This window comes from Acipenser ruthenus, chromosome 50 (assembly GCF_902713425.1).
Source record: "Acipenser ruthenus chromosome 50, fAciRut3.2 maternal haplotype, whole genome shotgun sequence".
NCBI lineage: Eukaryota > Metazoa > Chordata > Actinopteri > Acipenseriformes > Acipenseridae > Acipenser > Acipenser ruthenus.
This window is the reverse complement of record NC_081238.1, coordinates 8,145,981-8,173,214: the sequence shown is the minus strand read 5'-3', so window position 1 is coordinate 8,173,214 and position 27,234 is coordinate 8,145,981. Positions and strand designations below refer to the sequence as shown.

At 41.7% G+C, this 27,234-nt stretch overlaps 3 protein-coding genes across 4 annotated transcripts in view; all 3 read left to right on the top strand.

The window, feature by feature from the left end:
* LOC117965878 (zinc finger protein 501-like) overlaps positions 1-27,234 on the top strand; it is a 628,111-nt gene that overhangs the window by 391,131 nt on the left and 209,746 nt on the right. The window lies entirely within an intron of this gene.
* LOC131722015 (zinc finger protein ZFP2-like) overlaps positions 2,382-27,234 on the top strand; it is a 220,050-nt gene continuing 195,197 nt past the window's right edge. Inside the window, exon 1 of the mRNA XM_059015552.1 lies at positions 2,382-2,906. The gene's annotated coding sequence lies outside the window, so the exon portion shown is untranslated. The remainder of the gene's footprint in view (positions 2,907-27,234) is intronic.
* On the top strand, positions 3,765-14,824 carry LOC131722022 (zinc finger protein 883-like). Its single transcript, XM_059015581.1, has 3 exons — positions 3,765-3,845; positions 10,350-10,860; positions 13,549-14,824. The coding sequence occupies exons 1-3, from the start codon at positions 3,834-3,836 to the stop codon at positions 14,424-14,426; spliced, it is 1,401 nt and encodes a 466-aa protein (XP_058871564.1). The 5' UTR covers positions 3,765-3,833; the 3' UTR covers positions 14,427-14,824.

Here is a 27,234-nt window from a genome sequence, read left to right as displayed (position 1 = left end):
TGTAAGCCCTGGAGTGTGTGCTCAGTCTTCATGAAATGAGAAATGGAATTCCCTCTGTGTCCTGGAATTCCTTTGCTAGTGTCTCATGATGTAAGCCCTGGAGTGTGGGCTCAGTCTTCTCTGCTGCCTGCTGGTTCTCAGTGTGTGAGTTCAGCTGCATTTCCAGTGTCCTGAGCTGGGCTTTGAACACACTGGAGATGCAGCTGAGAACAAGCCTGGCCCACGACTCAGGGGTTTTGTTTTAGATCAGATAACAAGATGATAAACCTTATATGCATAACTCTGTTTTATTGTTTTTATTGAATTTTTTCCTATGAATTTATTAGGACTCAGAATCTCTTTGCATTCATTGTGTTGCAATTTAGACATTTTCACTTTACGTATTAAAAAGCACAGATAAGTCTATTAGAAATAGACTACAACTCTGGCTAAAGGTTTTGCCTCACTCTGTGGAATGAACTAATTTTGCTTCATAAATTCGAATGAAATCTGCTGAATAATGTTACATGAACACATTGAATTACACACTGCTTTGTAGTTTTCCATATACTGAATGAAAAAGTGACATTTTGATGAAGTATGATGAAGTACTGTACTACTATTATGGCATCCAGTAGACACTTGTGATATCCTTGTGTAGTTTCTTTGATTTCACAATGTTAAATAAAAGTTCTGAATTATGTTCATATAGTTGTTTTTTTTTGTTTTGTTTTTAACTATACCAACAAATTCTAGGTGATGCTAAACTTTTGTCTGAGCTCTACATATAAATCAGCACTGCCATTACAGTAGAATGTTTAAAGCTTTATATATTGTGTATCAATTGCATCCTGTAAGACAGTGTGAAGTGTAGATCATGCTATTAAAAGAGAACACCTTTACACATTTCACTATTCAGAAGCCACTAATAAACTTTGCATTGATTTTACACTGAACTGTTGTGAAGTGTTTTTTCTTTATTGCTTTACTGCTCGGCTCCACTATTTGTGCTGCCTGTCTAGGAGAAGAGAAGTCTATTAATCCAAACAGCATGCAGATTGATTTAGATTGGATCAGGAGCAATGGATCCTCAAACAGGTTTGCACTGTACAGGGATGTCATGCATGCGGAAATGGGAAAAACAACAAACAAAATCCAGCATTACTTTAAAACATTAAGGTCACAGAAAATGACACCACTGCAGAGGTGTTTCATGTGGAGCAGCTTTGAGGTGCTTCATGTGGAGCAGCTTTGAGGTGTTTCATGTGGAGCAGCTTTGAGGTGTTTCATGTGGAGCAGCTTTGAGGTGCTTCATGTGGAGCAGCTTTGAGGTGCTTCATGTGGAGCAGCTTTGAGGTGCTTCATGTGGAGCAGCTTTGAGGTGCTTCATGTGGAGCAGCTTTGAGGTGCTTCATGTGGAGCAGCTTTGAGGTGCTTCATGTGGAGCAGCTTTGAGGTGCTTCATGTGGAGCAGCTTTGAGGTGCTTCGTGTGGAGCAGCTTTGAGGTGTTTCATGTGGAGCAGCTTTGAGGTGCTTCATGTGGAGCAGCTTTGAGGTGTTTCATGTGGAGCAGCTTTGAGGTGTTTCATGTGGAGTAGCTTTGAGGTGCTTCATGTGGAGCAGCTTTGAGGTGCTTCATGTGGAGCAGCTTTGAGGTGTTTCATGTGGAGCAGCTTTGAGGTGTTTCATGTGGAGCAGCTTTTGGAAACACATTTAGAAGCACACTTCTGGAGATTGATTACTAAAATATGCATTTTATTTTTAATCGAATGAGGGTCAAGTGGTACAAACAGTAACATGTAACAATAATAATCCTGGTTTGTTAACTTTAGTGTTTCGTTGTATTGGAACCGAAGGGCTGAAGCTGAAATGTATAGAAGGGGTTCAGACTGATGCAAATGAACAAGGAAATGTCACTCACACTAACAAGGACCATATTGGAAAAGGAAACATAATGACACCACAGAAATCTAATATATGTGTTATTAATGTGCAAGAATAAACTGGATTGCTGGACTGCATTGAAAAAAATAAAAGTAAAAATTCTGCCATCTACTGGTCACTTTTATGAACTGATTCAAATATTAAATTCAGAATCTTTAACAAAAAAGCCACATTTGTATTTGAACTGGTTTCTCCTTAATATGTTTGAAATCATGTTTAAATATTCTTTCAATGAAGTGTACCTTTGTTTCCTTCACTAGTTTTATTCTGCTGGTATCATTTAAAACACTGAGGGAGACCTCAGTTCCAAACTCGTGCTGTGGAGCGTCACACAGGGTTTTTAATATTCCTGCGTGAAAGAAACATGTTTTTATTTTGCTACGGGATATCTGGTGCTACACGAGTTATAATAAATACCAGTTTACAAGCCTTGCTTTCAGATAGTGTTGCACTTCCTTGATCACCTGGGGGGTGAAATTGTCCCCTCCCCTTGAACGACTTCTTTCACAGTATCTTAAACTGTGTTCTTGTAATCTCATAGTGCTGTATACATCTGTGTAAGTGAAACGAAGCAAATATATGAATTATACAAAACAACCTGTTCTCCTTGAACTAAACTAACACATTGTAACACCACTCCAGATTTGGAGTGGCTGGTAACGGCTCTCACCTGAAGAGAAGAAAGGACGCATTCAGTGCAGCTCACCCATCAGAGGAAAGCGCTAACGAGTCCCTGTGGAAGAGAACAAAGAGAGGCTAACACCGGACAGCGGACACCCGGGGAGGGGCTGACGTGTTGGGGGCGTGTTCTTGTGCCTGGAACTGAGAGAGAGGGGGTTAAATCTGCAGTGAGGACTAGTCTAGTCACACAGATTACCTGTCGCTGTTAGTTTGAGCTGCCTGTTTACCCTGGAGAGAAGAACCGAGACGGTCAGAGCGAGTGAGTAGAGCCGTGCTGCACATCCCACTGACAATACCTGAAGTAAGCGTCTCTCTCTATTATTATACTTCACAGTAAATATGAAATAGATTTCGCTAGATCTTCATGGCATGTAACGTTTGTCAATTAGCTGTTCTAATTCTGATTCGGGCTCACTTAACAGAATAATTCTACCGATTTCGAAGTTAGCAGTGCTCCAGTAAGCTTTTTATATCTGGAGCCTGCACTTTTGCACTGATGGTCACTTTTAAATAACTGCGTACAAACGTATGTCTTTTGTAATTGCAGACTTTTAGGCGTCATGCTAATAAAAACATTGAGCGTATTCATAAACTGTTTTGCGCACGTGCATCAATACTCATTTAAAGCATGTCCGCGTGAAATATCCGCTAGTTTTAGTTTTTAAGAAGTTCTCCCAATCCAGCCGCAGAGACAAACAGTATCGATTCTGAACCGGTAACAGAATCGAATCGGGCTTCTACCTCTTTAATTGTTTGCAGCGTTCCATTTTATTTTCATGTATTTATTTCTTAGCAGACGCCCTTATCCCCACCTGGGATTGAACCCACGACCCTCCGGTCAAGAGTCCAGAGCCCTGACCGCTACTCCACACTGCTGCCCATCCGCCATAAATGACACATCATTACTCTGGAGGAGTTGCGTTTTGAGGACCTTTTGCGTTTGTGCAGCAGTGGTGCCGACCATTTCAGCGCATTGTCGTTCGCATGCGTGGCGTTCACTCCATTTCATCACATTGTCGTTCGCATGCGTGACGTTCACTCCATTTCATCACATTGTCGTTCGCATACGTGGCGTTCACTCCGTTCAGTTTGTGTAACTCCAGCACTGGAGACTCTTTGAAAGGGAGCTCTTCTGCAATACAGTGAGCGCGCGGTGTTCATTCTTATGCACAGCCCCTCTTCCTGTGCTTTGCTGTGGGTTGATTCAGTTTGATGGAAACACACGGAGATGCTCTGCTCTGTAGGTTGCGTTTGCTTTCCTGAAATATGCTGCTGATCCTTTGCATGTCCTGCACGCTTGTTCTGTTTAATTAGTGTTTTATTTCTTAAGCGGCTACAATAGGGCAGTGAGACGAGCTGATTCTCAACCGAACCATTCAGTATACGAGAGGGGGGGAGTGTTACACATAGAGTTAATAATGACGGTGTTTTAATCATGTGTGTATGAAACTGGTTATGAAAATATCTATTTAATATAAACAGCTGTACGTCTAGTGTCTTGCATATACTATTGCTTTACAATAATACCTGGTTGTCTGAATTTGTAATGAATTGGTGCTCTTATCTCTTTCAAATACGGGAACTCCTGTAGAGTTTAACTGCGGTTCAGTTGAGTGGAGGGCCGCGCAACGATGTTTGCCGCCCTAGCAAACGAAATGATTTATTTCTGTTCTAAAATGGAACGTTTGCCTCTAAAAAAATCTTTTTGAACCTACAACCTTCAGCTTACAAGCGTGTTGTGTTAACTGTCAGCGCTACACGATTAGTTGAGACAAACAGTATTTTGAAAGATTGAAGTCAGCCAGCTGAAAATTCTCCAGACTGTGTTATATTTCAAGTCGTCGTTCATCTTCATCATCATCATTTTGAGATTTTGAGCTGAAGCTCTGAAAATGGTTGGTTTCCTGTGAGTGTAACACTCATTGTGGTCCCTATTGGCACAATGAAGTACGGTTTCCTCTGTCTATGCTGGTTGATGAGAGTAACGCTATTTGCGGTCCCCGCTGGACAAAAAAGAAACCTCATTTCTAAGAATTAGCTATGCTGAAGGACAGCCTAATATACTTGGTAAAAGTAAAACATACATAAATATATTAAATGAATACATAGACGTGTGTGTAATTTGTGTTTACATTACTATCATATAAACAATGACATTTAGTACTGTATGAAATTAAATATTCAACAGTTCTTGTTCAATTGTATATTAGTGAAGATTTTTGTACATAAAGGTTGTCATGCTTTTTATATACTTTTACTTCTAAATATATTGTAACGACCCGGACAATTGCTTTGTTGCAGGACTTGTTCAGTTTGTATTGGAACGGGACGGGTCACGGTGTTAGTGAATGGGGAGAATGTGTGCAGGACTTGTTGTTCAGTTTGTATTGGAAGGGGAACGGGACGGGTCACGGTGTTAGTGAAGGGGGAGAATGTGTGCAGGACTTGTTGTTCAGTTTGTATTGGAAGGGGAACGGGACGGGTCACGGTGTTAGTGAATGGGGAGAATGTGTGCAGGACTTGTTGTTCAGTTTGTATTGGAAGGGGAACGGGGCGGGTCACGGTGTTAGTGAAGGGGGAGAATGTGTGCAGGACTTGTTGTTCAGTTTGTATTGGAAGGGGAACGGGACGGGTCACGGTGTTAGTGAAGGGGGAGAATGTGTGCAGGACTTGTTCAGTTTGTATTGGAAGGGGAACGGGACGGGTCACTGTGTTAGTGAATGGGGAGAATGTGTGCAGGACTTGTTGTTCAGTTTGTATTGGAAGGGGAACGGGACGGGTCACGGTGTTAGTGAATGGGGAGAATGTGTGCAGGACTTGTTGTTCAGTTTGTATTGGAAGGGGAACGGGACGGGTCACGGTGTTAGTGAATGGGGAGAATGTGTGCGGGACTTGTTGTTCAGTTTGTATTGGAAGGGGAACGGGACGGGTCACGGTGTTAGTGAAGGGGGAGAATGTGTGCAGGACTTGTTCAGTTTGTATTGGAAGGGGAACGGGACGGGTCACTGTGTTAGTGAATGGGGAGAATGTGTGCAGGACTTGTTGTTCAGTTTGTATTGGAAGGGGAACGGGACGGGTCACGGTGTTAGTGAATGGGGAGAATGTGTGCAGGACTTGTTGTTCAGTTTGTATTGGAAGGGGAACGGGACGGGTCACGGTGTTAGTGAATGGGGAGAATGTGTGCAGGACTTGTTGTTCAGTTTGTATTGGAAGGGGAACGGGACGGGTCACGGTGTTAGTGAATGGGGAGAATGTGTGCGGGACTTGTTGTTCAGTTTGTATTGGAAGGGGAACGGGGCGGGTCACGGTGTTAGTGAATGGGGAGAATGTGTGCAGGACTTGTTGTTCAGTTTGTATTGGAAGGGGGACGGGTCACGGTGTTAGTGAATGGGGAGAATGTGTGCAGGACTTGTTGTTCAGTTTGTATTGGAAGGGGAACGGGATGGGTCACGGTGTTAGTGAATGGGGAGAATGTGTGTTGTTGTTTATTGGGGTTGCAGAGCATTTGAGAATTCAAGACCGTCTCCCTGAGTTGGGGCTGCCACCGGTCCAGGTTTGACCCGGACAGTCCAGGAATTAGCATGTGTGTCCGTGTGGCAGGAATTAACAAGCCTGGATTCCCTGATGTCAGGTTTTTAAGTGAAACGCATCAGAAACACCAACCTTCCTATAATATTTTCTTTGACATACATTAGTTACTTAAACGATTTCCACTGTTGTATTTAGAAAAATGCACTGTTTAGTCCTGATCTGTACATTCTACTGGGGACTGTGAACATATCCACGTGATTTAAACAATCCAAGTGAGAGGTTGCAGTCACGTGACCCCAGCAGGCTACATGCTGTGGGTATTTTGCAGCCACAGAGTATTCTTCTACCTTCAGTCACAGGAATTAGAAAGATATCATTTATGATGTGCCAGGTACTTGGAATCTGTGACCTCTACTGTGCATTACCGGTGAGCGAGGACACTGACGTGATTTGAACAAGATTCCTTTATCCTTTTAAGAAAACGTACATACTGGTACATGTTTAAGAAAAAATACATTTTCAATAGTTTGTTACAAAATACAATATGAATTATGTACAGTTTCTATGTTTGTATATAAACGTTTAACATCTTTCATTTAAATATACTCACAATTAAAACCATGTATAAGATTAGTATAACTTTGTACGGGGATTAAAAAAAACTTTTGTTCTACGAAGCGTCAGTAACTAGAATCTGTAAATGTCCTGTAAAATCAGCTTCAGCGAGTGACAGCTACATGGCTAAGCTATGGAGACTTCTGTTCAGTTTAAGTTGCCTAAAATTACAGGTAGATGGATGCTGTTTGCAATTGTTGTACTTTTAAATATGTTATAAATGATGATGCTTCATATTAGTTCAGTAAACAATGAATGTAGCCTTCTGTTAATGGTAAAGGCATATTTTATGTAAGGACTGGGAATCACCAACCTGCTTAATTGTGTTAAACTGCAGTATGTAATTCAATATGTTAACGTAACATTATATTCGACTATGATGCAACGTTGGTTAATTCTGTAGGTTGCTGGGCACAGGTATAATTGCAGTAATTCATCTTAATTGGCACTTCTCATATGCAGGGGTTGGCACAGTCATGTTACACAACAGACACCTTACAAAATACTGACCTCACTAAGACAAGATCATATATTTTGTCCGTTAGTATTACGTATATTTCATTAAATCCCAATATCAAGTAAACATACCTCATAATGCTGTGATCACATTACTGCAAGTGTGCTGGAACTAGAGGAGCTCTCAGCAGCCCTGCTTTAAACATGGTTCCAGTGCCACTGCATTACTGCAAGGACACTGGAACTAGAGGAGCTCTCAGCAGCCCTGCTTTAAACATGGTTCCAGTGCCACTGCATTACTGCAAGGGCACTGGAACTAGAGGAGCTCTCAGCACCCCTGCTTTAAACATGGTTCCAGTGCCACTGCATTACTGCAAGGACACTGGAACTAGAGGAGCTCTCAGCACCCCTGCTTTAAACATGGTTCCAGTGCCACTGCATTACTGCAAGGACACTGGAACTAGAGGAGCCTTCAGCACCCCTGCTTTAAACATGGTTCCAGTGCCACTGCATTACTGCAAGGACACTGGAACTAGAGGAGCTCTCAGCAGCCCTGCTTTAAACATGGTTCCAGTGCCACTGCATTACTGCAAGGACACTGGAACTAGAGGAGCTCTCAGCAGCCCTGCTTTAAACATGGTTCCAGTGCCACTGCATTACTGCAAGGACACTGGAACTAGAGGAGCTCTCAGCACCCCTGCTTTAAACATGGCTCCAGTACCACTGCATTACTGCAAGGACACTGGAACTAGAGGAGCTCTCAGCACCCCTGCTTTAAACGTGGTTCCAGTGCCACTGCATTACTGCAAGGACACTGGAAATAGAGGAGCTCTCAGCACCCCTGCTTTAAACGTGGTTCCAGTGCCACTGCATTACTGCAAGGACACTGGAAATAGAGGAGCTCTCAGCACCCCTGCTTTAAACGTGGTTCCAGTGCCACTGCATTACTGCAAGGACACTGGAACTAGAGGAGCTCTCAGCACCCCTGCTTTAAACGTGGTTCCAGTGCCACTGCATTACTGCAAGGACACTGGAACTAGAGGAGCTCTCAGCACCCCTGCTTTAAACATGCTTCCAGTACCACTGCATTACTGCAAGGACACTGGAACTAGAGGAGCTCTCAGCAGCCCTGCTTTAAACATGGTTCCAGTGCCACTGCATTACTGCAAGGGCACTGGAACTAGAGGAGCTCTCAGCACCCCTGCTTTAAACATGGTTCCAGTGCCACTGCATTACTGCAAGGACACTGGAAATAGAGGAGCTCTCAGCACCCCTGCTTTAAACGTGGTTCCAGTGCCACTGCATTACTGCAAGGACACTGGAACTAGAGGAGCTCTCAGCAGCCCTGCTTTAAACATGGTTCCAGTGCCACTGCATTACTGCAAGGACACTGGAACTAGAGGAGCTCTCAGCAGCCCTGCTTTAAACATGGTTCCAGTGCCACTGCATTACTGCAAGGGCACTGGAACTAGAGGAGCTCTCAGCAGCCCTGCTTTAAACGTGGTTCCAGTGCCACTGCATTACTGCAAGGACACTGGAACTAGAGGAGCTCTCAGCACCCCTGCTTTAAACATGGTTCCAGTGCCACTGCATTACTGCAAGGACACTGGAACTAGAGGAGCTCTCAGCAGCCCTGCTTTAAACGTGGTTCCAGTGCCACTGCATTACTGCAAGGACACTGGAACTAGAGGAGCTCTCAGCAGCCCTGCTTTAAACGTGGTTCCAGTGCCTCCTATTTTCTATCGCTTTTCTTACAAACATATTTTTTGCTGCAGACATGTTTTAATATTTTGTACACCATTTCTTGGCAATGCTCTGGCCACTGCAGATTAATTCCACCCTTGATTGTTCAAAAACAAAATTTCATTTTCCCAAGCAGGATTGAAATGTCATCTTTTAGGTTTCGTTGCAGCTATCTCCGGAGGCTATCTGAAACCGGACTGTCATTCTGTCTGAATTATTATTATTATTATTATTACTTAAAATTGCATATGAGGGAAACAGTACAGCTTCAAAAAATGTGAAAAGTTGCACAATGGTAATTCTTTTTAATTTGGAGGAGATATACTGTATATATTATTCCTTCTTGGTCCATTTTCAGTCCAGCAATACGTTATACAAGAACTAGATGGAGATGCTGCACGTTTTAGTTTTTGTTGTTCGGATCAAGAAAATTTGAGTGATAACCAGTTTTTTTCAGCTCATGGTGTCGGTACGTAGAGCTGTTTGTTCGCTAGAATCCATTTTAATGGAAACCTGTTTTTGTACGATAAGATTTGCATATATATATATATATATATATATATATATATATAATGCCACATTTTGCAAGTTCACTAGAAATGTGTTCTTCTTGTTGATGGAATCACAGCTATTTTCAGGGTAATTAAATGAAATCCAACAATGCACGCTCCATTTGAATACGCAAGTAACTTCAATGTGTCCTTTGCTTAGCAAACGGTTCAAAACCGCAAGCCTGTTGCCAGGGGAGACCAGATTTCGCGTGACCCAACACTACACTGGGCAGCAGTGTGGAGTAGTGGTTAGTGCTCTGGACTCTAGACCGGAGGGTCGTGGGTTCAATCCCAGGTGGGGGACATTGCTGCTGTACCCTTGAGCAAGGTACTTTACCTAGATTGCTCCAGTAAAAACCCAACTGTATAAATGGGTAACTGTATGTAAAAATAATGTGATATCTTGTAACAATTGTAAGCCGCTCTGGATAAGGGCGTCTGCTAAGAAATAAATAATACACCAGTGTTGGCAATGTTTGTGTAAGTCTTTAAAAGAATATACATATTTGATAAAGTTTGTGGAACATTGTATCACAGATCATGTTTTGTAACAAATCTACATTTAAGGCCCGAGGACAAAAGGACTCCTTGCTGATCGGTTGTTTTTGGAGAACGCATTCTAAAATACTCAACATGATTAATGAAAAGAGAAATATTGTAACTTTTGCCAACTTTCATCCATCATTCTTGAGATTAGACAGATCAAGTCCTTCGTTATTATAAACTTATTACAATTAATTCTGTGTCTATAGTAAAGCCAGCCCTGCTGTTAAGGACAGATTCTGTCGGTCCCTTCAATGGCCTTAGTAGTACTGTAAATAAATAAATAAATGTCTTCCTTTTTTCAGCAACTTCTAAACAGAATCCTGTGTGCTGTCATGGACAGTGTGGAGATGGAATCTGTCCAGATTAAAGAGGAGTTCCCTGAACTTGAACCTCTCCCCTTTACAATGGAGTTCTTTGGGCTGGCTTCCCTCCCCATGAAACAGGAGCTCTGTGAGATGCAATGTGACAGCAGTCAGCCAGAGGTCTCTGAGATTAAAGCTGAGCACCATGAATTGGAGATCACCCAGACAGAAGAACCCCTTCCTGTGAAACAAGAAGAGGTGCTGGAAATTGTCTGTATTAAACGGGAGCCCCCTGAAGTAGAGTTTGACCACATGGAACCAGGGAAGGAAGAACCAGAGGACTTCAAACCAAACATCCCTGAGCTGGAGCCTGTACGCCTGCGGGAGTGTAGCGTGGTGCTGGAGAGAATCTGTGTGAGAGAGCGAGGCGCTGGAGAGGAAGGCTCTCTCAACAGCATGCAAGGAGGTGGACAGGGAGATGGGCAGTCACATTCAGAATGCAGTCTAGCAGGTGAGTGACTCCCAGTAGCTGTGACATTGTCATTCTAGATTGCGTGATAGTGTGGCAGAGAGGGAGGGAGGGAGCATGTGGGTTACATTACTAGCTATTTGTTTTTCCTGTACCACTCACACCAGTTCAGGATAGGACTCTCTACTGGTGATCTTAAGATACAGATATAAGCCCCTTTCACACTGGCACTCCTACCCAATTATACCAAGGGGGAGAGGAACTAAAGTACTGTATATAACATTAGAAATGTTCAGTGTCAAAATAGAGGGATATTATTGTACATGTGTGATGTAATTATGGGTGCTAGATTCCATTACATTTATCAAAAGTTTAAACTTTTGAAAATATATAGTTTAAACATTAAAATAAAAAACATTGAGATAGTGCTATTACTCATTTCTTACATAAATAGCTTTCTCTAAATTACTGCATATATGTTATAAATCGGGCTTCTGGTTGTCTGTGTTGTACCTCTGCTTTTCTACTCTCTTTAAAGAATGCAATTGATCCTGTTCATCCATTCGTGTATCTCAATCACACTGAGAAACACGTTCATGTGAAACAACTAAATGGGGTTTTCATTTAAATGCAGAAGTGACTCCTCTTAATGTAAATACAGACATGCAGAACGACTGTAATAGAGTGTGTCCAGCATAAAATACTGTACTGTTCATTCTAGCTTTAATAAAGAGGAGTCTCTTATTAACATGTCGCGATCTCGTTTGCACGTCCTGCTTGTAATGAAAATGAAGGCTTGGCTGATTTAAATGCCAAGCCTTCAGATGCATCTGGTGAAGGCAATGAAAGAAAACTCTGAGTAGCTGTATTTGCAGATACACTCTTGTTGTTAATATTTGGCCATTTTTGACAAAGTTTAAACAATTAAGCAAAATTAAACGCTTGATCCTTTACTGACATTTAAACTCTGAATGTTGAGAAATATATAATTGTAGGGTGTGTTAGAGGAAATAGACCCGAAACATTACAGGAGAACTTTGAAGGCAGATTTTGATCCCAGGGCTCAGTTTCACCTGCGTCTGTCTTTACTGACTTTGCTTTTACACATAAAGTAAAGGCTTTGAAGAGTAAGTAGCGGGGTTCTGAAAAATCTAGCATTACCCGCCCCCATGAGTTACTACAACTATTTAAATAACGTACCTGTCATTTCTTTACATTGTTCACATCCTGCCACCTTTTTACACATAACTTTAAAGTCTATTGGAAAGCTCTTTTTGAAATGTCTGCTCTAGTGCACTGGGGTTTTAGATATGCACTCTAAATCACTGCAGGAAGAGAGATACAAAAAGACCCAAGTACTCTTTTCTGTTTCGTACCACATCAATGATCATTATTGCTGTGTTACCTGTTTGACAACGTGGGCAATAATCAGTGTACTAGAGCGGACATTTTGTAAAGAGCTTTGAAGCAAACTTTATAGTTATGGGTGTAAAGTTGTCAGGATGTGAACAATGAATAGAGAAATATATTATTTAAACATTTGTAGCAACACATGGGGAGGGTAACAATGACTTTTCCCAATTTACTAAATAAAAAGGCAACAGTTCAAACAAACAAGGAACACCATATGAAGTTGAAAAAGGAAATATATAGAAGGGTGCTCAGACTTTTTTTCACTAATGGGAGCTCCACAATAGCCAACGAAAGTAAATAGTAAAAAACAAACCTACCTGTACATTGTTGTGAGTCAAATACGTTAGATTACTGCACGCAAAATCAGCAATAATGTCTCCTTGGGTTTGACTCGCTTCATTAAAGAAAATGCCCTTTTCTCCAGAGCAGAGAATCATCAGTGTTTTGACATACAAGTATATTCAGGTGTTTCCTATGGTAGCTTTCTATACCCTGTAGAATTGTGTACCCTTGATGAATCCATCCTGACACAGCTGCATTTTCTATCAAAGATCGCTGGATATGAACACTTGATGATTCTGGACAGTACATGTGAAAAAAATGAAAACGTGTTTTAAAAGAAGAAAATCTTTTCTAAGGTTACTTTAAATCAAGGGTTTCATGCATGAGCAACACAGGAGGCTGAATGTCCTGTATATCTAGAAAATCAGTGGAGTTAAATGTGCGGTTTTTATTTTGCCACATCACTAGTTTTGTCTTGTTCACAATATGTGTTGAAGCTGCAGGAGTGCTTGAGAAAACACCTGGGCTCGGGTACAGAAATATCATGTGTGCGCGTCCAGCAGTCTGAGAAACTACATCTACACAGGGGATGCAGAATTCTATGGGGTACAGAAATCTGCATAACACCAGTCAGAACAATTTGATTTTGAGATACATGCCTCAGTTCGAATGTCAGGGAGTGAAGTTCTTTCCAGGTTAGGCGCAGATCTGTATATTTAAAAAAAACAAAAAACCCACATAACCGTTTTGGGCCCCCCCTTGAGTTTGGGTCCGAGGCACATGCCTAGTTTGCCTGTGTGTTAATCGGACCTGCACATGCCCTAAGGTTTGGTTCATACACCTGTCACAGGAGTGTGGATGACATTATTCAACCTGTCACAGAGGGTCGGAGACCCTCAACTCCAACCAGAAATTGTCAGTCTGAAGTATGAACCAACCTTAAGCCTACAAGCACTCCCTCTTACTGTCTTTCCTGTTCATATTTAAGCCTACAAGCACTTCCCCCTCACTGTCTTTCCTGTTCATATTTTCCAGGTTCCAGTCCAGCAGCTAAAGCGAGGGCAGGCGGTGGAGAATATCCTGACTGTGGGAAAGGTTTCACGCAGATAGGGCATTTAAACAAAACCCAACGAACTCACACAGGCGAGAAACCGTATCACTGCTCTGACTGTGGGAAGAGTTTCAATCATTTTAGAAACCTAAAACAACACCAGCGAATTCACACAGGAGAGAAACCGTATCGCTGCTCTGACTGTGGGAAGAGTTTCAGTGTGAAACAAGGCCTTCAAAACCACCAGCGAACTCACACAGGAGAGAAACCGTATCACTGCTCTGACTGTGGGAAGAGTTTCCGTGTGAAACAAGGCCTTCAAAGCCACCAGTGGACTCACACAGGAGAGAAACCGTATCGCTGCTCTGACTGTGGGAAGAGTTTCACTGTGAAACAAAGCCTTCAATACCACCAGTGGACTCACACAGGAGAGAAACCGTATCGCTGCTCTGACTGTGGGAAGAGTTTCAGTCGGGCAGACAGCCTTGTTTCACACCAGCGAACTCACACAGGAGAGAAACCGTATCGCTGCTCTGACTGTGGGAAGAGTTTCCATTTTAAACAAGGCCTTCAAAACCACCAGCGGACTCACACAGGAGAGAAACCGTATTCCTGCTCTGACTGTGGGAAGAGTTTCAGTCGGGCAGACAGCCTTGTTTCACACCAGCGAACTCACACAGGAGAGAAACCGTATCGTTGCTCTGACTGTGGGAAGAGTTTCGGTCACTCAGGAACCCTGAAAGCACACCAGCAAACTCACACAGGAGAGAAACCGTATTGCTGCTCTGACTGTGGGAAGATTTTCAGTTGTAAACAAGTCCTTCAAAAACACCAGCGAATTCACAGAAGAGAGAAACTTTAAAAACCATGTTCAATGGGACTTTTCACTCATGAGGGGAAAATAATATTAACCTTGCATTACGAATCCCTGTGTAATAACTGTTTTGTAGATCACTCTTAAGAGCATGCATTCAAAACTCTAAAAGTGGGTGGTGATGCGGACACATCACAAGAGGCTTCTCTGCTGTCAGTTTAACTCAGGCTGTCAATGCAGTCAGTGCCTGGGAGCGGGAATATGCAGAAAGGAAACTATTCCACACCTCATCTGATGGACGAGTCAGGAGAAATCAATAACTCAGTGTGGAAATGAGTTTCAGAGTTTAACATTTTGAACTTACTCTATTTATTTTCAAGTTTATCATGCTTTTTATTTTTTTTAATGATCTAATGTACAATAAATGATAAATTGTTTGTTTGTCATGATTTGTGTTGTGTGATGCTGTACAGAATTCCTGTTGTTTTCCAAGGTGCTGGTTAATCTTCCCCTCTGGTAACAGCTCGTGCACAGCTCCTGGGTATTGCAAAACGTCAGCAAGTTTAGAGCTAGAATTCAGTACTTTTAACCATTCCACATAAAGAAGATGGAAACCAGTTTCCCCCCTCTACAAATTTATATAATTAAGAGTGAAATTAAACTTTTTAATATCGCAGTACAGAACTATTTATTCTCATTTCCCACTTGCTGCTCTGCTCTGCAGGGACAGGTGTCCATGCTCACACAGCTGCTTTGCTGCGGAATGCAAACGTGTCATGTGACAGAGTTGCATTCCACAGCCGGTGCAGAGCTTCCCTTTAAGAGTTCATTTTAAAAGAATAATATGTATCAGAAATTAATGCACGATGATACCAAAGAAAAAAATTGTCATTGTGTAAGACTGGATCCTATTAGAATACAAAGCGCAGCACAATCTGAGTTCCATTTAGTTTAGATTCAAGTTTAGTTGTTTGTGACGCACGGGTGTGGCCGGCCCTTTGTTTGTGAAATGAACGCGGCATGGCGGCATCAACAAGAGTCCTACTAAAAAGAAGATCAGGATGACTGGGGTGAGTGCCTGCAATTACTCTCACTGACACTAGAGGCCACTACAATAATGTCTACGCTTTATTTACTGTGCTTTGATAGACACCTCTTTAAACACATCTGTAATTGTGGAATATGCAGTTGAATGCACATTTTCAGGAGAAATACTGTTATTAATACAGTCTGCTGTGGGAAAATGGCAAAAGACAAAAACAACTTTTCTGCCAGTTCTTACTGGCATGATGGGTATTGATATATTTGAGTAATGTAGCAAACATTGTGTAGTTACACAAATCACTGCTTTCTAGCTATTATTACAAGTTTTTATTATTGAAGATGGTCAAGAAACCCAGTCTAGTTACTCACATCCCTGCTTCATCTTCCCACTAATAATATCTAGAAAGCAGTGATGTAATGTTTAAAGTTTCTTTATTTATATAGCACCTTTCACACAGTGTCTCAAAGTGCTTTACAATACAATAAAAAAACAACAAAACACAGAATTAAACACCATTTTTACAGCAACATTGGTAATATTAATAAAAAGTAAGCAACAACTCGGTTTAAAAACAGAAATACAGTGAACAAGTTTAAAATAATAACAGATTGATACATAAAATCAGGATTCAAAAGCTAATCTAAAAAAAATCAGCTTTTAACCTCGACTTAAAAACAGGCAGTGACTCTGCTTCTGTGATGTCGGATGGCAGTCTATTCCACAGTCTTGGTGTGTTATTATAGCTGAAAGCTCTTTCACCCTTTCTCTTGGTCTTAAACTTTGGAAGAAGCAAAAGACTGGAGTCGGCTGACCTTAGAGCTCGGACAGGTGCATGTGGGCACAGGAGCTCTTTAGAGAGTCATGAGCCAGACCATGGAGCGCCTTGCAAGCCAGCAGCAAGACCTTCAAATCAATTCTAAAACGTACTGGAAGCCAGTGAAGTGCAGCCCATACTGGAGTTATATGCTCTCTCTCTTCTTTGTTCTACTTATCACCCTGGCAGCTGCATTTTGAACAAGCTGCACACAGAATAAGGCATGATTTGGTAGCCCAGATAACAGAGCATTGCAGTGATCCAGTCTAGATGAAACAAATGCATGAATTAGCTTCTCAGCATCAGGCAATGATAAAAAAGACCTAATCTTGGCAATGTTACATAAATAATAAAAGGACATTAGTGGTATTGTGAATATGACCCTCAAATCATAAATCAGAATCAATTACAAATCCCAGGTTTCTGGCTTTGGAATTTATATTTGAATTATATTTACCTAAATTAGTTTTTATAGAATTTACCAACTCCAATTTCTGGTCAAACTACAGTCTTACCTGAATTTAACTGCAAAAAATGTTGGGACATCCAGCTTTCCACCTCCGACAGACATGCAATTAGGGTGGAGACAACCGATATATCCCCAGGTTTCACAGAGATGTAAAGTTGTGTGTCGTCAGCATCACAGTGAAGATGTACATGGTGTTTACGGATAATCATGCCCAATGGTAGCAAGTATAAGGAGAATAGTAAGGGGCCAAGAATGGAGCCCTGGGGTCACCACAGGAGATAGTGGATAATTGTGATACAGAGTCTGCTATTGAAACAAAATTCTACCTGTCCGTAAGATATGACCTAAGCCAGTCTAAAACAGTTCCTGAAAGCCCTATCCAACTTTCAAGGTGATCAGTTAAACTAGCATGATCAATAGTATCAAATGCTGCACTTAGATCTAGCAGAACCAGAATGGATATGTGACTGGAGTCTGCGCTCATTACTAAATCATTCAGCACTTTGACTAGGGCAGTCTCTGTACTGTCACCAGATCTAAAGCCTGATTGAAACTTTTCAAGTTCTTTATTATTATTATTATTATTATTATTATTATTATTATTATTTATTTCTTAGCAGACGCCCTTATCCAGGTAAATTGGATGGAGGTCTAAAGACACTAGACAGTGTTTCCTGGACATCTTCCCTAATAAAAACAAAGCGTTAGTGTCACCGCTGCAGTTCAGGGTGTTTTTATTGATGAATTAAAAATGAGTATCTGGTAATCTGTAAATAAACAATTAAAAAATAAAAAATATATATATTTTGTAACCATAGGATGCAAACATAACACCAAATTCAAGTACTGTGTAAGGATTTTAAAACTCTTGCTTCCCTGACCTTGTAGCTGTTTAGCTTGGCATGTGACCCCAAATACACCCATGTGGGAGTGACTGGCTTTTCATAACTCAGAGTGCAGCTGTGACCTCGGAGGGATGATCAAAACTTTGTTTCTGCTTAATAAGCTGTTTTGAGCCTGTGTACAAACCATAATCAAACCAATTCAAACTGGTTTAAAATCCCTTACTTTTGTTAAAAGTGACATGCTATAACTTCAGGTAAGTGTCACGGAACTCATAGTAACACACTATACAATTGGAACACGCAGTTTTTTTCTGATAAGCACGCACCGCGTGTGGGGCAGGGTACACACTGTTCCAGTTAAATGGCATGAGCTCTTATTATTTCATCAGCCTTTGTTCCTTTTCATTATACAATCCGTTACTTATGCTTCCCATTTAAATGTTGAAGGAAGTGAGAAATCATTGAAACTGTGTGATTTTCCTGTGTAAGCTCTGAATCAACGCGGGGTTAATGAACTCTTAACATCAAGCTGTACATGGCTGGTGCACATCAGTAGTTTGCAATCACCAGTCTTGTCGTTCAGCCTTGTGATGCATGAGTATAGTGCTTTGCTGCCTGTGAGAATTGAGCAAAACTCACACCATTGTTCCTAAATGGAACTTCTTGTTATCTGGGTTTCTGCTGACATTGGTAAAGTGAAGAAGAAACACTTTTAATGTTTAATGTTAACTTTTAATATGCTTTGTCTCACACCATGGATCATGCTAGGGAAATAAGACCAAATTTGGGCAAGGAAATTACATAAGCTAGCTTTATATCTGTGCTGTATGAAGTCGCTGTTTGACCCCTGTCTCCACAGTGAGGGGCTCTGACTCAGAGCCGCTGTTTGACCCCTGTCTCCACAGTGAGGGGCTCTGACTCGGAGCCACTGTTTAACCCCTGACTCCAAAGTGAGGGGCTCTGACTCGGAGCCACTGTTTAACCCCTGACTCCACAGTGAGGGGCTCGGACTCAGACGCTGTTTGACCCCTGTCTCCACAGTGAGGGGCTCTGACTCTGAGCCGCTGTTTGACCCCTGTCTCCACAGTGAGGGGCTCTGACTCGGAGCCACTGTTTAACCCCTGACTCCAAAGTGAGGGGCTCGGACTCGGAGCCGCTGTTTGACCCCTGTCTCCACAGTGAGGGGCTCTGACTCAGAGCCACTGTTGCTGAGCACTGTGGCAGACATGTCGTCATGCAGCAGCCTCAGTATTCCGACGAACTTGTCAGGGCAGCCGTATTTCGAGAGAATCCGCCAGAGAGCATGGCGGTTAACTGTGTCAAAGGCTTTCGTTAGGTCTATGAAGGCCAAGTACAATGGCTGCTTTTGTTCCCGGCATTTCTCTTGTAGTTGGCGTGCTGTGAAGATCACGTCTGCAGTACCTCTGGATGGGTGGAAACCACACTGCGATTCTGGGAGAACTTCTTCAGACAAGGGTAGAAGTACTTTGCCCGTGGTTGACAGGAGGGAGAGGCCCCTGTAGTTCCCACAATCTGCCTTGTCTCCCTTTTTGAAGAATGTCACTATCAGAGCGTCCCTGAGCTCCGAGGGCAGTTCTGGTCACTATCAGAGTGTCCCTGAGCTCCCAGGGCAGTTCTTGTCACTATCAGAGCCTCCCTGAGCTCCGAGGGCAGTTCTTGTCACTATCAGAGCCTCCCTGAGCTCCGAGGGCAGTTCTTGTCACTATCAGAGCCTCCCTGAGCTCCGAGGGCAGTTCTTGTCACTATCAGAGCCTCCCTGAGCTCCGAGGGCAGTTCTTGTCACTATCAGAGCCTCCCTGAGCTCCGAGGGCAGTTCTTGTCACTATCAGAGCCTCCCTGAGCTCCGAGGGCAGTTCTTGTCACTATCAGAGCGTCCCTGAGCTCCGAGGGCAGTTCTTGTCACTATCAGAGCCTCCCTGAGCTCCGAGGGCAGTTCTTGTCACTATCAGAGCCTCCCTGAGCTCCGAGGGCAGTTCTTGTCACTATCAGAGCGTCCCTGAGCTCCGAGGGCAGTTCTTGTCACTAGCAGAGTGTCCCTGAGCTGTGAGGGCAGTTCTTCCTTATCCCAGATCTTATCTCATCTTCCTTATCCCAGAACACACACACACACAGGTACTGACACACACAGGTACTGACACATAGGTACTGACACACACAGGTAGTGACACTGACACACACACAGAGGTACTGACACAAACACGCACACACAGGTACTGACACACAGGTACTGACACACACACACAAATGTTAAATCTAGCTAAGACTTAATATTGTAATGTTGTGTTTAATCTTGTAACTAGATTTCTAAATGATATCTGAATGAACGGTTGCCTAGCAGCGTCTCCGCCTCCTTCTCTGCCCCGCCCCCTCTCTCCCTCTCTCGTTGCTCCAGCTAGGAGTTCACATTCAGCTTCCTTAGATTATATAGCGCCATTCTTTACTAACTTTTACAAATGAGCTTATTGGAGGCTTCGTGTTTTTAAGATGGTTCAGGTGCAGTCCGGGCACACTGACTGCAGCATCATTACAGTATACCGCACTGCGCTCGGCTTTGTGTGGAGGCTGATACACAAAATAATGAACGACTGGTAAAGAAATCACATGGATTGCTTTTTAATGGTAAATGTGTATCTGGTATTCTAAGTATTACCTACAATTAATAACTCAGCTATATTCATATTCAGAATGTGATGCAGTATTAAGACAGGGTCCAGTATTAGAAATAAATAAACACGCTTTGAGGGTGGATTGCGCACATCGAGATTCAGTCGGGATCAGACTCGATCTCGGATTGAATCTTGGATTGATATTTTTTTCCGTTGTGCAGATCTAGATTCAAATTCAATCCTGGATTACATTCCAATCCTGGTAGGAGATGAATTGAGTCTGGATTCTTGTGAAGATGGTCGGTTATTTTGGATGGTTAGACATCGTGTTGTTCGTGACCGTAGCAATCCTTTTATTGAATAGTGACGAAGGTTTTATACAAGGATTCAGAATGAGAAACGAAAGAATACCAGAGCTGGATAATATATCAAAATCACAAATAGTTATATACAGAGCCAAAAAAGACTCGCTCACTCCACATCAATCTGCTGCTTGAGATTTCATGCACTGGGTCGTTTCAGATAATAATCGGGTGCAGTACCTGCTTCATGTCGATGCGTCATCTAGTAATTCACAGGATCACTGAAGTTACGTGAATATATTCATTTTCCAACGGGAGAACAAGTTATCGTATTTATCTTGCTCTTAATTGTATTATTACTTGTACTGTAACACTTTAAATGTATTTGCTTACGATTGAAAGTCGCCCTGGATAAGGGCGTCTGCTAAGAAATAAATAATAATAATAATAATAATAATAATAATAATCACCAATTAAACAAATAACCGATAATTATTTCACCGGTACAGATGCATTTGAGCAATATATGTAGTAGTGAATTAGTGGTGAGGTAGATACTGTAGTTTTTTTTTTTTTTTTTTATATAAACTCAACATGTTATTATTAGTTTATTTAGCAGACACCTTTATCCAAGGAAACTTACAGAAACTAGGGTGTGTGAACTATGCATCAGCTGCAGGGTCACTTACAACTACGTCTCACCCGAAAGACGGAGCACAAGGAGGTGAAGTGACTTGCTCAGGATCACACAGTGAGTCAGTGGCTGAGGTGGGATTTGAACCGGGGACCTCCTGGTTACAAGCCCTTTTCTTTAACCACTGGATCACACAGTATGTATTAGATTTAGAAAAAAAAAACAGACACCATGCAAGATAAAACAGTTCCAAGTGTACAATACTAATTATTCTGTACAAGTTTATGTACAGTTACTGCAGCTTATTCCTCTGCCTTTTCAAAGCAGCTGACAGCGGCACCAGGAGCCGGGGCAGTATCAATCACTCACCTACCTCAGGAAATGTTCTGTAAATAAATACATGTTCTAGTAATTAATTCAGTTCTTGATTATTATTCCTATTCATAACTCACACATACATTAGTTAATCAGCACATACACTTGCTATCAAGGTAAATAACGTTTGGTTATCGGTTTTTTATTGATTTATTCTCTATATAATAATATCTTTATAGTTATCAAAAATTAAATTTGATAAAAGGTTTTTCTCAAAGAAAGAAAACGCACAGGTTTTAGTCGTTGCCATGGTTATGCTTTGACTACCAATTCACGAGACGGTGTTTCCAAATCAACTAGCGTCACAGACAACCTGAATCCAGGATTAACGGGTGAATTTTAGATTCACTCTCGGATCCGCAGATCCGACACCAGTCTTGATCTGCGCAGCAGAAATGAATCCAGGATCCAATCTTGGATTAGTCAGTCCTAGATTGGGACGAATCTTGATCTCGATGTGCGCAATCCACCCTAAGTGTGGTCAAGAGATATGGAGAGATGTTGACATGTTTAGCAGTAAGGGCAGTACATATTGAAGTGGCATCTTCTTTGGACACTGACTCTTGTATCAATGCACTGTGTCGGATCATCTGAAGAGGAGGTCAAGTTTTGGAAATCCGATCTGACAACGGTACCAATTTCATTGGAGCGGCGCCTGAACTGAGAGAAGCTATTGAAAGTTTGAATCAAGCCAGATTGCAAGGGGCTATGCTAAAGAATGGAGTGAAGCGGATTTTCAACCCACCAGCTGGGTCTCACTGGGCGGTGTGTGGGAAAGACACATAAGGAGAGAAAGATTCTCAGTGCTGTTCTAAAACAGCAAACACTTGATGATGAAGGTCTTCAGACAGTTCTTTGTGAGGTGGAAGCCATCGTTAATGATCATCCAATCATAAGGGTCTCTGATGATGTGAATGATTTGGAAGCTCTAACACCTAATCATTTGCTGCGGTTGAAGACTAAGCCAAATATGCCTCCTGGTTTGTTCAGAAAAGAAGATTTGTATGCTCGTTGAAGATGGAAGCAAGTCCAGTTCATGGCTGATTTGTTCTGGAAGAGATGGACAGGTGAGCACTTACCGTTGTTGCAGGAGCGACAGAAGTGGTCTCGTGTTTGAAGAAACTTCATCGTAGGAGATGTTGTTCTGATAGTAGATGACACAGCACCGCGTAACTCTTGGATGATGGGAAGAGTTGCTGAAACGATGCCAGATAAGAAGGGGGAGAAGTACAGTCGTGGACAAGGACAACGCAGTTAGAAGCAGTTTGAAAGCAGGTTGACAGCTGCAGAAACAAAACTAATCTTCAAAAAAAAAAAAAAAGGTCTTCAAGCCAGTAATCTGTGACAACTGCATGTGTAAAGTGTACGTTTGTGTAAAGTGTACATTTGTGTAAAGTGTACGTTTGTGTAAAGTGTACGTTTGTGTAAAGTGCACACCCTTAAAGTAGACGGAAGAGGAGGAAGAAGGAGAATAACAATTTGACCTTAGTTTGACGACTTATATCTCCTTGTGTATAAGAGGTATTTATGGTTTTTTTCACATTTGATGTAAGAGTGTTTCAGACTTTTGGTACAGATGGTAATTCTAAGTGATTTAGTTTTGCCGCTGCAACATGGTGAAAACAGCGAAATTATTTGAGCTGTATAGAGACTCTTGGTAGTTTCAAACACGTTTTTCTAACTCCTCTCAATCCCACGACAAAAACATTGTCAATGTAAAAAAAACAAGTTAGAAAAACGCACCAGCCGTTTAAAGGGGTGATATCAAACACAAAAGAACAAGTTAGGAGAAGCAATTAGGCCAATCTTGTCAAGCATCAAGCAAATAGGCACACTTGGAAAGGTGCTGGGGCCCAAGATTCACACAATTCTTGCTTCTAACTTGGCGCCTTTTTTTGATCGCTTCACTTCACTTTATCGCTCCACTTGAAATGCTCTTTGTATGACTTGAAGTGACTGAGACACACACACACTGAGACACACACACACACACACACTGAGACACACACACACACACTGAGACACACACACACACACTGAGACACAGACAGACACCGAGACACACACACACACACACACACTGACACACACACACACACAAACACACACAGACACACACACACTCAAAATGAGACGCAAACACACACACACTGAGACAGACACACACACACACACACACAGGTACTGACACACATCGCTCCACTTTATCACTCCACTTGAAATGCTCTTTGTATGACTTGAAGTGACTGAGACTCAAACACACACACTGACAGGTATTGATACACACACACACACACACACACACACACAGGTACTGACACACACACACACACACAGGTACTGACACACACACAAACAAACACACAGGTACTGACATGCAGACACACACACACACTAATGTTATTGTAATTGGTAAATATGCAAATTTCAACATTACAATAGCCAATCAAATCACGGGAAAGCACAAAGCGGCCGGAGCTCATTTGCATACAAACTCCAGATTTAGCTGCCAGTTAAATATTTAACTAAATGTCAAATCTAGCCAAGAGATTTCAGATTTATTTAAATATTTAGCTAACTGTTAAATCTTGTAACTAGATTTCTAAATGATATCTGAATGCACACATTTATAAAAAGCTGTATTTATTTTCTCCTCATTTCTGGCAGCCCATACTAACGGCGCTCGGAACTTTGGCATTTTTAAATCCTAACGGTCTCTGCTCAGCGGAGTGGAATGTTCAGGAGCCGGTTGCCTAGCAGCGTCTCCGCCTCCTTCTCTGCCCCGCCCCCTCTCTCCCTCTCTCGTTGCTCCAGCTAGGAGTTCACATTCAGCTTCCTTAGATTATATAGCGCCATTCTTTACTAACTTTTACAAATGAGCTTATTGGAGGCTTCGTGTTTTTAAGATGGTTCAGGTGCAGTCCGGGCAGACTGACTGCAGCATCATTACAGTATACCGCACTGCGCTCGGCTTTGTGTGGAGGCTGATACACAAAATAATGAACAACTGGTAAATAAATCACATGGATTGCTTTTTAATGCTAAATGTGTATCTGGTATTCTAAGTATTATCTACAATTAATAACTCAGCTATATTCATATTCAGAATGTGATACAGTATTAAGACAGGGTCCAGTATTAGAAATAAATAAACACGCTTTAAGAGAAACAGCAGTGATGTTTATTGCCCATTCCCATCCATTCTCTAGATGTTTCTACATTATGGTTGCAATCCACAGGGACAAGGGTCTCAGTGATGTTAAATAAAATAACTAGAGCCCACAATTAACCAATATAGAAAGGAAGGGGGGAGAAATGTATTGCCTGCGTGCAGTACCCTCCACTTTCCTCTATTAAATGTCATTTGCCATGTGTCTGCCCAGTTCTGAATGCTGTCGAGATCATTTTGAATGACCTTTGCTGCTGCAACAGTGTTTGCCACTCCTCCTATTTGAACTGCAAACACAAGTCAAAAAGGAAGTTAGAAAGGCCAACAAACAGACAGAAATGAACATTGCTAAGGGGCTAAAACCAATTCCAAAACGTTTTTCCAATATTATAACAGTAAGAGAGGAGGTTAAATGTCTAAGAGACACAAACGGCAAAATCACAGACGAAGGAAAAAAAATAGCGAGTATATTAAATGATTGTTTTTCACAAGTTTTTACAAAGGAGGACACGGACAACATGCCCCACATGTCGACCTGTTCCTATCCAATTTTAAATAACTTTAGCATAACAGAGGCAGAAGTGTTAAAGGGACTAGGAGCTCTTAAAATAAACAAATCCCCTGGGCCAGATGAGATCCTCCCAATAGTACTCAAAGAAATGAAAGAAGTTATTTACAAACCGCTAACCAAGATCATGCAACAGTCTCTTGACACAGGGGTTGTACCGACAGACTGGAAAATAGCAAACGTAATACCGATCCACAAAAAGGGAGACAAAACCGAACCAGGTAACTACAGACCAATAAGCCTGACTTCTATTATATGTAAACTTATGGAAACTATAATAAGATCCAAAATGGAAAATTACCTATATGGTAACAATATCCTGGGAGACAGTCAGCATGGTTTTAGGAAAGGGAGATCGTGTCTAACTAACCTGCTTGACTTTTTTGAGGATGCAACATCGACAATGGATAATTGCAAAGCATACGACATGGTCTATTTAGATTTCCAGAAAGCTTTTGACAAAGTCCCGCATTAAAGATTAATTCTCAAACTGAATGCAGTAGGGATTCAAGGAAATGCATGCACATGGATTAGGGAGTGGTTAACAGGTAGAAAACAGAAAGTACTGATTAGAGGAGAAACCTCAAAATGGAGTGAGGTAACCAGTGGAGTACCACAGGGATCAGTATTAGGTCCTCTGCTATTCCTAATCTACATTAATGATTAAGATTCTGGTATAGTAAGCAAACTTGTTAAATTTGCAGAGGACACAAAAATAGGAGGAGTGGCAAACACTGTTGAAGCAGCAAAGGTCATTCAAAATGATCTAGACAGCATTCAGAATTGGGCAGACACATGGCAAATGACATTTAATAGAGAAAAGTGTAAAGTATTGCATGCAGGAAATAAAAATATGCATTATAAATATCATATGGGAGATACTGAAATTGAAGAACGGAACTATGAAAAAGATCTAGGAGTTTATGTTGACTCAGAAATGTCTTCATCTAGACAATGTGGGGAAGCTATAAAAAAGGCCAACAAGATGCTCGGATATATTGTGAGAAGTGTTGAATTTAAATCAAGGGAAGTAATGTTAAAACTTTACAATGCATTAGTAAGACCTCACCTAGAATATTGTGTTCAGTTCTGGTCACCTCGTTACAAAAAGGATATTGCTGCTCTAGAAAGAGTGCAAAGAAGAGCAACCAGAATTATCCCGGGTTTAAAAGGCATGTTGTATGCAGACAGGCTCAAAGAATTGAATCTGTTCAGTCTTGAACAAAGAAGACTACGCAGTGATCTGATTCAAACATTCAAAATCCTAAAAGGTATAGACAATGTCGACCCAGGTGACTTTTTCAACCTGAAAAAAGAAACAAGGACCAGGGCTCACAAGTTGAGATTAGATAAAGGGGCATTCAGAACAGAAAATAGGAGTCACTTTTTTACACAGAGAATTGTGAGGGTCTGGAACCAACTCCCCAGTAATGTTGTTGAAGCTGACACCCTGGGATCCTTCAAGAAGCTGCTTGATGAGATTCTGGGATCAATAAGCTACTAACAACCAAACGAGCAAGATGGGCTAAATGGGGCCTCCTCCCGTTGGTAAACATTCTTATGTTCTTATGTTCTTATTCCTTATACAATGCTGCCACCGTGTGGACATTTAATAGAACTGTTTCTTCTAATATATATATTAATGTCAAGTCTCAAGTCACAACGGTCAAGGGTCAAGTCTGGAAACAGCCAAGCCTGATTGACCTGATGAGGAAGATAAGGATGATGATGATGATGATGATGAGGAGGAGGAGGAGGAGTGTGAGGTAGGAGACCCTCACATTGTCTCAGTATGTATCTGGACATTTACTGCAAATGTTTTTAATCTGTTTTTGTATGGTGTTGCTGATCCTTGTGTCTAGTAAGGAAAATAATAAAAAACAAAATTCACTTCCCTGTTGTACGGGGACTGGAGGCCTGTGGTTGGGAGTGTCCTGAAAAACAAAAGAAAGGTTAATGAAGAGTACGGTTTAGAGAGCTGGTTTGGAAAGGAGCACACTTCCAGAAC

Coding starts and splice junctions, on each gene's coding strand:
- LOC131722022 (XM_059015581.1), top strand. Junction 10,861..13,548: donor TTCAGAATGCAGTCTAGCAG/GTGAGTGACTCC, acceptor CATATTTTCCAG/GTTCCAGTCCAGCAGCTAAA.